This window comes from Budorcas taxicolor, chromosome 11, assembly GCF_023091745.1.
Source record: "Budorcas taxicolor isolate Tak-1 chromosome 11, Takin1.1, whole genome shotgun sequence".
NCBI lineage: Eukaryota > Metazoa > Chordata > Mammalia > Artiodactyla > Bovidae > Budorcas > Budorcas taxicolor.
This window is the reverse complement of record NC_068920.1, coordinates 80,910,281-80,926,797: the sequence shown is the minus strand read 5'-3', so window position 1 is coordinate 80,926,797 and position 16,517 is coordinate 80,910,281. Positions and strand designations below refer to the sequence as shown.

The 16,517-nt window shown below is 41.7% G+C and overlaps 1 protein-coding gene across 1 annotated transcript in view; it reads left to right on the top strand.

The window, feature by feature from the left end:
* DHX57 (DExH-box helicase 57) overlaps nt 1-16,517 on the top strand; it is a 67,975-nt gene that overhangs the window by 15,330 nt on the left and 36,128 nt on the right. The window contains exons 5-10 of the mRNA XM_052648431.1: nt 185-370; nt 4,513-5,351; nt 6,914-7,092; nt 8,790-8,911; nt 9,986-10,181; nt 10,730-10,854. Coding sequence (XP_052504391.1) covers nt 185-370; nt 4,513-5,351; nt 6,914-7,092; nt 8,790-8,911; nt 9,986-10,181; nt 10,730-10,854 — 1,647 coding nt within the window. The remainder of the gene's footprint in view (nt 1-184; nt 371-4,512; nt 5,352-6,913; nt 7,093-8,789; nt 8,912-9,985; nt 10,182-10,729; nt 10,855-16,517) is intronic.

Below are 16,517 nucleotides of genomic sequence, written 5' to 3'. Positions count from 1 at the left end.
AAGTAATACGTGCTATTAATTACCAATATATAAGTTATTAGGTCATTAAAGAACTAAATCGGTGACTCAATAGTGGTCAGGATCCTATGTCCTTGGGTTCCATGAATTCTTAAACCCTTATAAAATTTTTATTTGAAGCAAGTGGAAATTAATATATGATATATGAAAATGTTACTTTTGCCAGAAGAGGTGTTTCTGGGGAAGAAGAAGATGATGAGCCTGATTATGATGACGAGCAGTACTGGTCACCTGGACGAGAAGCTTCCCTTGTTCCTGACTCTGATCCTTTGGAATGCGCTGGCTCAGGCCTGGTGGAGCCTCATAACCCAGAATTTACAGTCTCAGCATTTGCAGTGCACAGACTTTCCAGGTTTGCTTTCATCACTTACGGGCGGATCAAAGGAAACAAAGTTATGTTGTAAACGAATTACCTCTTGCTGAGTACTTCCCTGTAGTGTGGGCTCTAGCAGTAATACTTCCCTGTGGTGTGGGTTCTGCAGTAATACTTCCCTGTAGTGTGGGCTCTAGCAGTAATACTTCCCTGTGGTGTGGGTTCTGCAGTAATACTTCCCTGTGGTGTGTGTTCCAGCAGTAATACTTCCCTGTGGTGTGGGTCATAGCAGTAATACTTCCCTGTGGTGTGGGTTCCAGCAGTAATACTTTCCTGTGGTGTGGGTTCCAGCAGTAATGCTTCCCTGTAGTGTGGGTTCTAGCAGTAATACTTCCCTGTGGTGTGGGTCATAGCAGTAATACTTCCCTGTGGTGTGGGTTCCAGCAGTAATACTTCCCTGTAGTGTAGGTTCTAGCAGTAATACTTCCCTGTGGTGTGTGTTCTGCAGTAATACTTCCCTGTAGTGTGGGCTCTAGCAGTAATACTTCCCTGTGGTGTGGGTTCCAGCAGTAATACTTCCCTGTAGTGTAGGTTCTAGCAGTAATACTTCCCTATAGTGTGGGTTCTAGCAGTAATACTTCCCTGTGGTGTGGGTTCTAGCAGTAATGCTTCCCTGTAGTGTGGGCTCTAGCAGTAATACTTCCCTGTGGTGTGGGTTCTGCAGTAATACTTCCCTGTGGTGTGGGTTCCAGCAGTAATACTTCCCTGTGGTGTGGGTTCTAGCAGTAATGCTTCCCTGTAGTGTGGGTTCTAGCAGTAATACTTCCCTGTGGTGTGGGTCATAGCAGTAATACTTCCCTGTGGTGTGGGTTCTGCAGTAATACTTCCCTGTGGTGTGTGTTCCAGCAGTAATACTTCCCTGTGGTGTGGGTTCTGCAGTAATACTTCCCTGTAGTGTGGGTTCCAGCAGTAATACTTCCCTGTGGTGTGGGTTCTAGCAGTAATGTTTCCCTGTAGTGTGGGTTCTAGCAGTAATACTTCCCTGTGGTGTGGGTCATAGCTGTAATACTTCCCTGTGGTGTGGGTTCCAGCAGTAATACTTCCCTGTAGTGTAGGTTCTAGCAGTAATACTTCCCTGTAGTGTGGGTTCTAGCAGTAATACTTCCCTGTAGTGTAGGTTCTAGCAGTAATACTTCCCTGTAGTGTGGGCTCTAGCAGTAATACTTCCCTGTGGTGTGGGTTCTGCAGTAATACTTCCCTGTGGTGTGGGTTCTAGCAGTAATGTTTCCCTGTAGTGTGGGTTCTAGCAGTAATACTTCCCTGTGGTGTGGGTCATAGCTGTAATACTTCCCTGTGGTGTGGGTTCCAGCAGTAATACTTCCCTGTAGTGTAGGTTCTAGCAGTAATACTTCCCTGTAGTGTGGGTTCTAGCAGTAATACTTCCCTGTAGTGTAGGTTCTAGCAGTAATACTTCCCTGTAGTGTGGGCTCTAGCAGTAATACTTCCCTGTAGTGTGGGCTCTAGCAGTAATACTTCCCTGTGGTGTGGGTTCTGCAGTAATACTTCCCTGTGGTGTGTGTTCCAGCAGTAATACTTCCCTGTGGTGTGGGTTCTAGCAGTAATGCTTCCCTGTAGTGTGGGTTCTAGCAGTAATACTTCCCTGTGGTGTGGGTCATAGCAGTAATACTTCCCTGTGGTGTGGGTTCTGCAGTAATACTTCCCTGTGGTGTGTGTTCCAGCAGTAATACTTCCCTGTGGTGTGGGTCATAGCAGTAATGCTTCCCTGTGGTGTGGGCTCCAGCAGTAATACTTCCCTGTGGTGTGGGTTCCAGCAGTAATACTTCCCTGTGGTGTGGGTTCTGCAGTAATACTTCCCTGTAGTGTGGGCTCTAGCAGTAATGCTTCCCTGTAGTGTGGGTTCTAGCAGTAATACTTCCCTGTAGTGTGGGTCATAGCAGTAATACTTCCCTGTGGTGTGGGTTCTGCAGTAATACTTCCCTGTGGTGTGGGTCATAGCAGTAATACTTCCCTGTGGTGTGGGTTCTGCAGTAATACTTCCCTGTGGTGTGTGTTCCAGCAGTAATACTTCCCTGTGGTGTGGGTTCTGCAGTAATACTTCCCTGTGGTGTGGGTTCCAGCAGTAATACTTCCCTGTGGTGTGGGTTCTAGCAGTAATGTTTCCCTGTAGTGTGGGTTCTAGCAGTAGTACTTCCCTGTGGTGTGGGTCATAGCAGTAATACTTCCCTGTGGTGTGGGTTCCAGCAGTAATACTTCCCTGTAGTGTAGGTTCTAGCAGTAATACTTCCCTGTAGTGTGGGTTCTAGCAGTAATACTTCCCTGTAGTGTAGGTTCTAGCAGTAATACTTCCCTGTAGTGTGGGCTCTAGCAGTAATACTTCCCTGTAGTGTGGGCTCTAGCAGTAATACTTCCCTGTGGTGTGGGTTCTGCAGTAATACTTCCCTGTGGTGTGTGTTCCAGCAGTAATACTTCCCTGTGGTGTGGGTTCTAGCAGTAATGCTTCCCTGTAGTGTGGGTTCTAGCAGTAATACTTCCCTGTGGTGTGGGTCATAGCAGTAATACTTCCCTGTGGTGTGGGTTCTGCAGTAATACTTCCCTGTGGTGTGTGTTCCAGCAGTAATACTTCCCTGTGGTGTGGGTCATAGCAGTAATACTTCCCTGTGGTGTGGGCTCCAACAGTAATACTTCCCTGTGGTGTGGGTTCCAGCAGTAATACTTCCCTGTGGTGTGGGTTCTACAGTAATACTTCCCTGTAGTGTGGGCTCTAGCAGTAATACTTCCCTGTGGTGTGGGTTCCAGCAGTAATACTTCCCTGTGGTGTGGGTCATAGCAGTAATACTTCTCTGTGGTATGGGTTCCAGCAGTAATACTTCCCTGTAGTGTAGGTTCTAGCAGTAATACTTCCCTGTAGTGTGGGTTCTAGCAGTAATACTTCCCTGTGGTGTGGGTCATAGCAGTAATGCTTCCCTGTGGTGTGGGCTCCAGCAGTAATGCTTCCCTGTGGTGTGGGCTCCAGCAGTAATGCTTCCCTGTGGTGTGGGTCATAGCAGTAATACTTCCCTGTAGTGTAGGTTCTAGCAGTAATACTTCCCTGTAGTGTGGGTTCTAGCAGTAATACTTCCCTGTGGTGTGGGTCATAGCAGTAATGCTTCCCTGTGGTGTGGGCTCCAGCAGTAATGCTTCCCTGTGGTGTGGGCTCCAGCAGTAATGCTTCCCTGTGGTGTGGGTCATAGCAGTAATACTTCCCTGTAGTGTAGGTTCTAGCAGTAATACTTCCCTGTAGTGTGGGTTCTAGCAGTAATACTTCCCTGTGGTGTGGGTCATAGCAGTAATGCTTCCCTGTGGTGTGGGCTCCAGCAGTAATGCTTCCCTGTGGTGTGGGCTCCAGCAGTAATGCTTTCCTGTGGTGTGGGCTCCAGCAGTAATGCTTCCCTGTGGTGTGGGTCATAGCAGTAATACTTCCCTGTGGTGTGGGCTCCAGCAGTAATGCTTCCCTGTGGTGTGGGCTCCAGCAGTAATGCTTCCCTGTGGTGTGGGCTCCAGCAGTAATACTTCTCTGTGGTGTGGGCTCCAGCAGTAATACTTCCCTATGGTGTGGGTCATAGCAGGACTTGATAGTCTCAGTGTCCTCTCTTTTAGGATAGGTAGGTGAAGTAGAAGTTAGTATTATCGGGGAGACTTCTTCGGGATACAGCCCCTGCCTCTCTACACTTATATCATCACATGTATGGTTTTCTGATTGTGGGTTTTTTCAGTGGTTTTATTTATTTATTTATTTTGGCTGTGCTGGGCCTTCATTGCTATGCAGGCTTTTCTCTAGGTATGGCGAGGCGGAAGCTACTCTAGTTGCCTGAGTGGGCTTCTCACCGAAGTGGCTTCTCTTGTTGTGGAGCATGGGTGTAGGGCTCATGGGGTCAGTAGTTGTGGCCCCTGGGTTCTAGAGCTCAGGCTCGATAGTTGCCACACACGGGCTTACATGCTCCACAACACGTGGGATCTAACTGGATCAGGGATCAAACTCGCATCTCCTGCATTGGCAGATGGATTCTTTACCACTGAGCCACCAGGGAAGGCCCACATACATGTATTTAAATGAATTTCTATTCTGTGGTTTGATACTACTTTTTGATATGTCTTTTTTTGTCATGTTTCACACGTGGCAGGTATGGTTTCCACACTGAACACTGTCAGGCAGCGCTGAGGATTTGTGATGGAGACGTGGGGGCATCACTGGAACACCTGCTCACCCAGTGCTTTTCAGAGACATTTGGAGAGAGGATGAAGATATCTGAGGCAGTTGCGCACATGAGCTTGGATGAGTGTGTGGAACAGCGACAGGAAGAGGCATTTGCTCTCAAGTCAATCTGTGGAGAAAAATTTATAGAAAGAATTCAAAACAGAGTCTGGACCATTGGATTAGAACTGGAGTATTTGACAAGTAAATTCTGCAAATTCAAGCAAAAGGAAAGTACCAAAAATATACAGGAGGCTTCACTTGAAGTCTGCAAATTTTACCTCAAAGGAAATTGTAAATTTGGATCAAAGTGCAAATTTAAACATGAAGTGCCCCCAAATCAAATTGTCGGAAGAGTTGAAAGAAATGTAGATGATTCTCATCTAAATGCTAATGAAGATGCATCCTTTTTATATGAACTTGAAATTCGATTTTCTAAAGACCACAAATACCCCTACCAAGCTCCCCTTGTGGCATTTTATTCCACCAATGAGAATCTACCTCTGGCTTGTCGTTTACATATTTCTGAGTTCCTTTACGGCAAAGCCTTGACATTTGCAGAAACTTCAGAACCTGTTGTATATTCTTTGATAACCCTTTTAGAGGAAGAGTCAGAAATAACCAAGTTGCTAACAAATACCCATCACAAGTACAGTGTCCCTCCTGTGAACTTTCTGCCAGTATCACCTGGAACCAGACTAAATAATCCCGTCTGTCGTAAACCAGTGATTCCAAGTAGTTCGTTTTTTTCGAATCAAATTCCAGAAGGTACGTAAGGCACTGACCAGATGGAGGGTATTGTGGAGTGGGGCATTTGGAATGATGGATTAAAGAAATCAGAAGTTTTGAGGGCTGATCTGGGATCTCCAGGGATCTTAGGCAAGTCATTCTCCTCAGTTTAAGGGCGAAAAGGAATGAGAATCCCCTGAACTGTGCCTGACTTTCATTGTAAGGCCCAGTTGTGTCACTGTATTCTGGCTCACTGAATCAATCGAAAATTTATAGTGATGTATATAAGCTTGTTTTAGCAGGTGAGGACTGGAAGAACCTTAAAGCATCCTTTCAGAAAATCTGCTTCATTTAACCCATTTGGTTTCATGTGATTACTTCTGATACTGTCTATAGGATTACTTTCAAATGAGTTTTTAGAGATACTTCTCTTTCTGGACCACTGTCCGTACCCTCCTGCTTTTACCATGGTAGACCCCCAGAATTCATCAGGGCAGGGCTCTCTTTATGAATCCCTAAATCCTCAGAGAAATGTTTGTACAAGCCTGTGGGTTTCTCCAGATCCAGATGTGCTATACAGAAGTTACCCCCTTTCAAAGTTCACCATAGGATTCAGAGAAACAAGTTTTTATTATTTCCCAAGAGTTCCTCGATAGACGTCAACAGGTAGAGAACAGTGAAACCACCAAGATGTGGATGCTAGACAGCTGGCTGGGTTCACTCACCTGCCCCTTGACTTACTCCCAACTTGCAGCTAGTTCTGGCACATGGGACTTGGATGTATTCCTCAAGAAATGAACAAGTATGTGTCATGGATTTTGGTGGGGGAAATAACAGCTTTATTAATATATAATTTACACCATGAAATTCACCCTTTTGAAGTGTACAATTCAGTGACTTTTAGTATATCACAGAATTGCACATCCATGACCACTGTTTAATTCTGGGACATTTTCATCACCCCATAAAGAAACACCATACCTGTTAGCAAGTCACTCCTCATTTCTCCCTTTCCCCAAGGCCTAACAACCATGAGTCTACATTCTGTCTCTATGGATTTGCCTGTTCTGGACATTTTATGGAAATGAAATCATACAGTAAATACATGGCTTTTTGTAATTGGTGTCTTTCAGTTAGCATACACAATGTTTTCCAGGTTCATCCATGTTGTAGCATGGATCAGTACTTCATTCCTTTTAATTACTGAATAATATTCCATTATATGGACATACCACATTTTATTTACTGATTAATCATTTGATTAATGATTATATTAATTGGGTTATATTGTGTCATGGAAATTTAGGGACACCTGCAAATATTTAAATCCTTAATTAACAAGGCATGCCATGATTTTCTTTTCTTTGTTCTTAACTTGGTTTAAGCAAAGCCATTTATACTTGATGATAAGTTTATTTGAAGATGCATTTTAAATTCGTTAGCAGTAGTAGTGTGGAAATGAATGAATTTGTTTTATTCAAGCTTTAACTGTTTCTCTATTATGATTTTTGTTGTTATTGTTACTCTGTTAGACAGTAACTTTCCCCCTTTGCCAAAGAAAGGGCTCCATATCGAAAACATTTCCTTTTATCCCCTTCAAGTTGAAAAAGAATCAGAGCCTGAGGAGGAGACAGATGAGGATGAAGGTCCAGCACCAGTTATGGTGGAGAATGAAAGCTATGTCAACCTTAAGAAAAAGATTTCCAAAAGATATGACTGGCAGGCAAAATCAGTACATGCTGAAAATGTCAAAATCTGCAAGCAGTTCCGAATAAAACAGGTAGGGTATTCTAAGAGAATGGCTAGTATTGCCTCTCTGATGTATGGATGAAGGGATTAGGAATTAGGAAGCTTTGGCTACTCTCCATAGTATACTATCAGTCTTTTACTCTGATTAGTCAAAGTTTCTGCATGCCACCACAAACTTGGATGCATGTTCTAACTAATTTTGGAAAATCTGATGGCTGATGAAAATGCAACATGTGTATACCAAATATTCTGAGAATCATGTGGCTTTGGTACTGTGATAGAAATCTGATAAGTGAAAGAAAAATCAGTACTGTGATTTACATTAGAAATACCAGTGTAGAAAAGGATAAGGAGGGACTCAACCCTATTTCAAGGCCTCCCAGAATAAATCATTTATCCAGGGTCACATAGCTGCTAAGGTTTCAAGCTAATTCTGTTTCCAAAGTTCATATTGTTTTACCTCATTCACATGAAGATTATTTTAAAAGAATTCATTAAGTGAACTGTCAGGATAGAGTTGGATGTAGGATAAAGATGAGTTACTTAAACCAGTTTGGGGATTGGATTAGATGCTGTCTAAGAGCTCTTTCAACTTTAAAGTTCTGTGATTCTGACTTTTGACATAGTATTAACACAAGTACATATATGCTGCAACACCCATAGAGTGTCAAATTGAATTAAAAAATCATACCGTAAATAATGGTAGAAATTAAAAATTACACATTCAGTTTTAGTGTGTTTACAGTGATAAATTTATATGATTATATACAGATAATGTATATGTTAATATAAATCCCTTACATTAGTCAAAAACACATCCACAGTTTTGACCTGTAGTACAACATTTATAGCATTGGCCATTAGATGTCAAAGGGAGTTATGTAGATGTGGTGATTGACCGAAAACCCTTTAGTGAGCGGTCTTAACTGTTGATTTGGATAAAAATCTGATGCTGTGTAGAGCTGCACTGTTCTATATGGTAGCCTCTAGCCATGTGTAGGAGAAGGCAATGGCAACCCACTCCAGTACTCTTGCCTGGAAAATCCCATGGACTGAGGAGCCTGGTAGGCTGCAGTCCATGGGGTCGCTAAGAGTCGGGCATAACTGACTTCACTTTTCACTTTCATGCATTGGAGAAGGAAATGGCAACCCACTCCAGTATTCTTGCCTGGAGAATCCCAGGGACAGAGGAGCCTAGTGGGCTGCCATCTATGGGGTCACACAGAGTTGAACACAACTGAAGCGACTTAGCAGCAGCAGCAGCCATGTGTAGCTATTTAAAGTTTAATTAAAATTAAGTATAATAAAAATTTCAGTTCCTTGATGTTATTTAAATGCTCAATAGCCACATGTAGCCAGAGGTTGCTGTATTGAACAGTGCAAATATAGAACATTACCATCAGCCCAGAAAGTTCTGTTGAATAGTGCTGGTGTAGAGATTGTTACAAAAAGAGCTGGATAGGTGCTAGGCAAGAGGGGTTTTTTCTAAGATCCTTCAGTTTATTCAGATGTAGGAAAGCCACACAGATTCCACAGCTTGTTCTGGCAGGTTCTCTGAACAGCCTTCTGACCAGCATCCCACCCCCAACAAATCTTCACTTTCTATCCCTAAGCAAATTGATGAAGAAAGGACAGAAAAGGTATGTCTAACTTTGGAATTCCATGTTCAGAGCTTCGTGAAAGGTTATTCAGAGTAACCAAACTGATGTCTTGTTTTTGTTTTATTAGGCCTCCAGACAGTTCCAGTCAGTTCTACAAGAAAGACAGTCTCTCCCTGCTTGGGAAGAAAGAGAAAACATTCTCAAAATGTTGAGCAAGCACCAAGTGCTTGTTATAAGTGGTATGACTGGGTAAGAATGTAATTTATTTGTAATGCAGCTGTCATCTGTGAATATGGTGTGTGCCCTGGCTACCACTCACTGCTAGTTCTTTGAAAAAGGAAAAAACAGTAGCTGGTGTTACTTGTGCTTTTTCCTGTCAAATATTAAATAATATCTCACAGAGGCAAACATGGTGGCAACTGTAACCAATTCAAAACGAAACTCAGAAGTTTGGGAGTTGATAGACCTTGCGCACCACTGCCTTGAGTCAGTTTAAAGCAAAATGCCTAGCCGAAGGCTTTTAACAAGACCCATTTAAAAATGTAAAGAATAGTTCCAGACCATTTAGCTTGAAACTCTTCATCTAAATTTATTCTGAATTCCCTAAAACTTTTGTTTAAGAACAGCTTAGGGTATCTTACTGTTTCTGTTTCACAGTCTCCATGTGTCATCCAAACCTATTTATCAGGGATGAGCTGCAGGCTTAATTTAATTCTGTATTTGGTGGTTTAGTCACTAAGTCATGTCCGACTCTTGCGACCCCATGGACTATAACTTGCCAGGCTCCTCTGTCCATGGGATTCTCCAGGCAAGAATACTGGGGTGGGTTGCCATTTCTGTGTTTAAGGGTTTTCAATTTAATTTGTGCCCAGACTCACAGATATAGTAGTAACTTTGTATCTTCCAGTTTCTCCTCTTTTTAACTTCTGTCTATTTATAGTCAAGCAATGCCACACCAAGGGAAAAAACAAAGTATTTTAATAATCACAAGATAATACTCCTATTTCTCTGGGATTCATATGTAGAGTTCACATTCCTGGAGGCATTTATAGACCTTAAGCTACTGTTTATTCAATGGTCCCGGTTTTACAAATAGTAAACTGTTATTTGATTGCTCTTTTAATCTCAGTGCAAATTCCTAGGAATTATCAGCTGTAGGTAATAAGTCAGTAGGTAGGTTTGGAAGATAGATGAAGCTGAACAACTTTTATTCTGATTAGCTTTCTTAACCTTCCTCATTGCGTATGATTGCTTCTTCAGTTAAGTAGCACTTAAAAACTCTCATTTTAGGACTTATTTGTCCTACATCTTTTTGACATACAGATGTGGGAAAACCACACAGATTCCACAGTTCATTCTGGATGATTCTCTGAATGGACCACCTGAGAAGGTGGCTAACATCATCTGTACCCAACCCCGACGAATCTCTGCCATCTCTGTTGCTGAGCGCGTTGCTAAAGAAAGGGCAGAAAGAGTGGGTCTGACCGTGGGATACCAGATCCGGTTAGAAAGTGTCAAGGTTTGTATGTTCTTCTTATTTCCTGATGACAGAAGTTTAAATTTTTCAGGTACAAAGAGTCATTGGTGTCTGGATAGTCACGGGCAAGTTGGTATATATACTTCAACAGGGCTGAAGTACTTTTAGACATATTTTAGTTTAAACTGTTATTGGGCTATACTTAACTTCCTCTATAAAGACCTTCTGTTCTTTGTTGGCAGAAGTGATCTAGTAAGTGCTGCCTTATTCCTAAGACTGGGACTTCGTCCATTTAATCAAATATAGAATGAATAAAATCAGAATTTGTTTCATCATTCACTGTTATCTTTATGTTTTATAATAATTTTTAAATGCTTTCTGTGAGTCCTAAAATTTTCATCTAAAGTGGGAAAGCTTTTGTTGTTATTGCCAGCAAGAAACTATGCATTTAGTCTCTTGGTTTATATTAAATGGAACTGCTGGTGTGTTCAGTATTCTTTATCCCTACCCATTAAAAATGGCCTTGCTGGGAAAGTGTTTCCTTTTTTCAAAAATTTCATTAATGTTTTCTGTGCCCTTTTATGTGTAAGTCCTCAGCCACCAGATTGTTATACTGCACCACAGGAGTGCTGCTAAGAAGGCTGGAGGGAGATACAGCTCTACAGGGAGTCACCCATATCATTGTTGATGAAGTTCATGAGAGGACAGAAGAAAGGTAAAACAAAGATTTTCCAAATGAGCACCACATACATAGAATGGAGACAAGCTTAAAGAATTTTGTTCTGCTTCCAGTTCAGTTCCTTAGGGCTAGTAATGGTAGTTACCATAGAGAAGGCCTAAGTTAGAGAAGAGGAACTGCCTTCCTGGTCTCCAAGGTCTGTGACACGGAAAATGCTAGGCAGCATACCTTCATCGCTGGAAGAGTCATCCTGTTAGATGGACATCATCTAGTAAGAGGCACCTTGCTGAGCTGGGCACTGTACTTAGCAGGAGTGTCACGTGTAATGCATGTTGCAGCCGATGGATTAGTCAGTATGTGCTTCCTTCTTTATTCATTTGGCCAGTCATTCAGTCCTAATGTGCTAAGTTGCTTCAGTCATTTCCCACCCTTTGCAACCACATGCACTGTAGCCTGGCAGTCTCCTCTGTCCATGGAATTCTCCAGGCAAGAATACTGGAGTGGGTTGCCATGCCCTTTTCCAAGGGGAACCTTCCAACCCAGGGATCAAACCCATGTCTCTTAGATCTCCTGCATTGACAGCCAGATTCTTTACCACTAGCACCACCTGGGAAGCCCATTCAGTTCTGATATTCATTCATATATTTATTCAGCCTGTATTAAGTGCCAGGTGGTATCTTAATTGCTGTAGATACTATAGTGAACAAACTCATGGTTCCCCTTCATCTCTTACGGTCTGCTAGGAAAAACAAATAATGAACAGGTAAATAACTACAAATTGGAATGAGTATCATAAAGGAATAAACAGGAAGCTGTGTTTGCGGGGAGAGAGCCTTAAGATAGTAGAGATGATGTTGCTGAAGAAATTACATTTAAATTAAAAACAGAAGTATGGAAAGGAGTCTCATGAGACATAAGAGGGCAAGACAGGCATTTGCAAAGACTCTGCAATAGCAAAGGGCTTCATGAGTTTAAAAACTAGGGGAAAGCCAGTGAAGCTGAAAGCATTTCAGTAGTGAAATGAGAGGAAAGGTGACAGCTTAAAAAAAAAGGCAGGAAGCAATGCACTGTGAATAATAAAGAATTTGGATTTTACTTTAATGGAATTAAGTCATTAAAGGCTTGAAATATAAAACAAAAAGTCTCAATATTTTAAAAGGAAGGACCATTAACTAGATGGCATTAATCATAGTTTGTCATGTAGTTGTTATTTTTCAGTCGCTAAGTTGTGTCTGACTCACCGCGACCCCATGGACTACAGCATGCCAGGCTCCCCTGTCCCTCACTGTCTCCTGGAGTTTGCTTAGATTCGTGTCCATTGAGTCAATGATGCTCTCCAGCCATCTCATCCTCTGCCGCCCTTTTCTTTTGCCTTCAGTCTTTCCCAGCATCAGGGTCTTTTCCAGTGAGTCAGCTGTTCTCATCAGGTGGCCAAAGTATTGGAAGTTCAGCTTCAGAATCAGTCCTTCCAATGAATTTTCGGGGTTGATTTCCTTTAGGATTGACTGGTTTGATCTCCTTGCAGTCCAAGGGACTCTTAAGAATCTTCTCCAGCAACACAATTCAAAGGCATCAATTCTTTGGTGCTCAGCCTTTTTTATGGTCCAATGGTCAAATCCATACATGACTTCTGGAAAAACCAAAACTTTGACTATATGGACCTTTGTCGGCAAAGTGATGTCTTTGCTTTTTAACACGCTTTCCAGGTTTGTCATAACTTTTCTTCCAAGGAGCAGGCGTCTTTTAATTTCATGGTTGCAGTCACTGTCCACAGTGATTTTAGAGCCCAAGAAGAGGAAATCTGTCACTGCTCCCAATTTTTCCCCACTTATTTTCCATGAAGTGATGGGACCAGATGCCATGATCTTAGTTTTTTGAATGTTGAGTTTTAAGCCAGCTTTTTTATTCTCTTCTTTCAACCTCATTCAGACTTAAATTGAAGAAAGTAGGGAAAACCACAAGACCATTCAGGTATGACCTAAATCAAATCCTTTATAATTATACTGTGGAAGTGACAAATAGATTCAAGGGATTAGATCTGATAGAGTGCCTGAAGAACTATGGATGGAGATTTGTGACATTGTACAGGAGGCAGTGATCAGGGCCATCCCCAAGAAAAAGAAATGCAAAAAGGTAAAATGGTTGTCTGAGGAGGTCTTACAAATAGCTGAGAAAAGTAGAGAAGCGAAAGGCAAAGGGGAAAAGGAAAGATATACCCATTTAAGTCCAGAGTGCCGAAGAATAGCAAGGGGAGATAAGAAAGACTTCCTCAGTGATCAGTGCAAAGTAATAGAGGAAAACAACGAATGGAAAAGACTAGAGATCTTTTCAAGAAAATTAGAGATACCAAGGGAACATTTCATGCAAAGATGGGCACAATAAAGGACAGAAATGGTATGAACCTAACAGAAGCAGAAGATATTAAGAAGAGGTGGCAAGAATACACAGAATGATACAAAAAACATCCTCATGACCCAGATAACCACGATGGTGTGATCACTCACCTAGAGCCAGACATCCTGGAATGCGAAGTCAAATGGACCTTAGGAAGTGTCACCACGAACAAAGCTAGGTGGTGATGGAATTCCAGTTGAGCTGTTTAAAATCCTAAAAGATGATGCTGTGAAAATGCTGCACTCAATATGCCAGCAAATTTGGAAAACTCAGCAGTGGCCACAGGACTGGAAAAGGTCAGTTTTCATTCCAATCCCAAAGAAAGGAAATGCCAAAGAATGTTCAAAGTACCACACAGTTGCACTCATCTCACACACTAGCAAAGTAATGCTCAAAATTCTCCAAGCCAGGCTTCAACAATACGTGAACCATGAACTTCCAGATGTTCAAGCTGGATTTAGAAAAGGCAGAGGAACCAGAGATCAAATTGCCAACATCCGTTGGATCATTGAAAAAGCAAGAGGATTCCAGAAAAACATCTGCTTTATTGACTACGCCAAAGCCTTTGACCGTGTGGATCACAACAAACTGGAAAATTCTTCAAGAGATGGGAATACCAGACCACCTTACCTGCCTCCTGAGAAATCTCTATGCAGGTCAGGAAGCAACAGTTAGAACTAGACATGGAACATCAGACTGGTTCCAAATTGGGAAAGGAGTATGCCAAGGCTGTATATTGTCACCCTGTTTATTTAACTTATATGCAGAAATGCATCATGAGAAATGCTGGGCAGGATTAAGCACAAACTGGAATATAGATTGCTGGGAGAAGTTTCAATAACAGATATGCAGGTGACACCACTTTTATGACAGAAAGCAAAGAACTAAAAAGCCTCTTGATAAAAGTGAAAGAGAGTGAAAAAGTTGGCTTAAAGCTCAACATTCAGAAAACTAAGATCATGGCACCTGGTCCCATCACTTCATGGCAAATAGATGGGGAAACAATGGAAACACTGAGAGACTTTATTTTGGGGGGCTCCAACATCACTGCAGATGCTGACTGCAGTCATGAAATTAAGAGATGCTTGCTCCTTGGAAGAAAAGCTATGACAAACCTAGACAGCATATTAAAAAGCAGAGACATTACTTTACCAACAGAGGTCCATCTAATCAAAGCTGTGGTTTTTCCAGTAGTCATGTATGGATGTGAGAGTTGGACCATAAGAAAAGCTGAGTGCCAAAGAATTGATGCTTTTGAACTGTAGTTTTGGGGAAGACGCTTGAGAGTCCCTTGGACTTCAAGATCCAACCAGTCAATCATAAAGGAAATCAGTCCTGAATACTCATTGGAAGGACTGATGCTGAAGCTAAAACTCCAAAACTTTGGCTTCCTGATGTGAAGAACTGACTCACTGGAAAAGCCCCTATGCTGGGAAAGATTGAAGGCAGGAGGAGAAGGGGACAACAGAGGATGAGAGGGTTGGATGACATCACCAACTTGATGGAATGTGAGTTTGAGCAAGCTCTGGGAGTTGGTGATGGACATGGAGGCCTGGAGTGCTACAGTCCATGGGATCGCAAAAAATCGACACAACTGAGTGACTGAACTGAACTGAACTGAAGAGGCTCTTTAGTTCCTCTTCACTTTCTGTCATTAGAGTGGTATCATCGCCATGTCTGAAGGTGTTGGTATTTCTCCTGGCAATCTTGTCATGTAGATCATGCTCTAAAGCAGAAGAATAATGGGAAAAAGAGATGATCCTGTGAAAATAATGAGGGTTTTGCCAAAAGGACTATACTATTAAAATTATCTTGAGAAGAAGAAAAGTCTAAGTTAAGTTGATGGGCTGACAGAGAAGCCAAAACAGATCATAGTAAAACTAAAAAGGAGGAAGAAACACATGTATGTGAAAAGAGGTCCCAGCTACTGTTGAGAAACAGTTTTCAAGAACTGAACAGGGAAGACATGCAACCAGAAGACTGTTAGAAAAAATAAATAACACTGATCTAGTTACAAATAGGAAATATACAGAAATTTGAAACTAAAGAAAAGGATTTTTATATAAAAAGAATAGATCAGGGAATTCCCTGGCTGTCCAGTGGTTAGTACTCAGCACTTTCACTGCTGGGTCCCCAGTTTTGATCCCTGGTCAGCAGTCCATGGGGGTCACAGAGTCAGACACGACTGAACACACATGCACGCAATCCATTGGAGTCACATACAGTCAGACAGGACTGAACACACACATACATGCAGTCCATGGGGGTCACATAGAGTCAGACACGAGTGAACACACACATACACACACACACGAGGCACTGAGATCCTGCAAGCCGCGTGGTGTAGCCAAAACATTGTTTTAAATAAAGAATAATAAATAAAAATAATTCCTAGAACAAAACAATAATAAATTTTAAGTAGCTGTATAGAAAGCACTGAAAATCTATGTTTGAGGGGCAAATCATCTTTTTGTAGAGACTCAGAGAACAGTGGGGAAAAAGTAAATGGTAAATAGTGTCAGTTTGCAGCGAAATGGTAAAATGAACATTTGAAGAAAGAACTAAGAATCACTGAACAGCTCTGAAGAAGAAATCAAAGCATTCTACCAAAATAATAAGATTTAAATGATCGTATTCTAACAGTTTTTAAATTTTAGGGGAATTTATTTTGAACATAAAAAATAACTCTGGGTTTTATAACATTTATGCTTCCACAGACTCAAAGAAACTGGAGGATAGCACTGAATCTGGTTCCTGGCTGCAGTGGTGTTCTCAGAAAAAGATTCTTATAAAAACTTAATGGCATATAGGGGCTTCCCTGACGGTTCAGCAGTAAAGAATCTGCCTGCAGTGCAGGAGTCAGGGTTCAGTCCCTGGTCAGGAAGATCCCCTGGAGGAGGGCATGGCAGCCCACTCCAGTATTCTTGCCTGGAGAATCCCATGGACCAAGGAGCCTGGAGGGGCTACAGTTCTTAGGGTTGCAAAGAGTTGGACACAGCTGAAGCGACTTAGCACACACAGTGACATATAGAATATTAGCAGTTAAAAACTCAAAATATTTTCACATCTGAATAAAGATAAATAACACACTGGAGAAGGGAGATTTGAGAATTTACAAATACCAGTCTATGGGAAGGAACTGTTGAAATTATAAGAAAAAGTAGAGGAATTATAACAAAAAGTAGGGAATAAGTGACTGAAAAAGGCAGAAAACAGCAAATTCTAGGAACTAAGATCAGTTAAGAAATAAGATAAAAGGTTAAATAGAGAAAAATTATATTTAAATTTTTAAATAAATTTTTTGA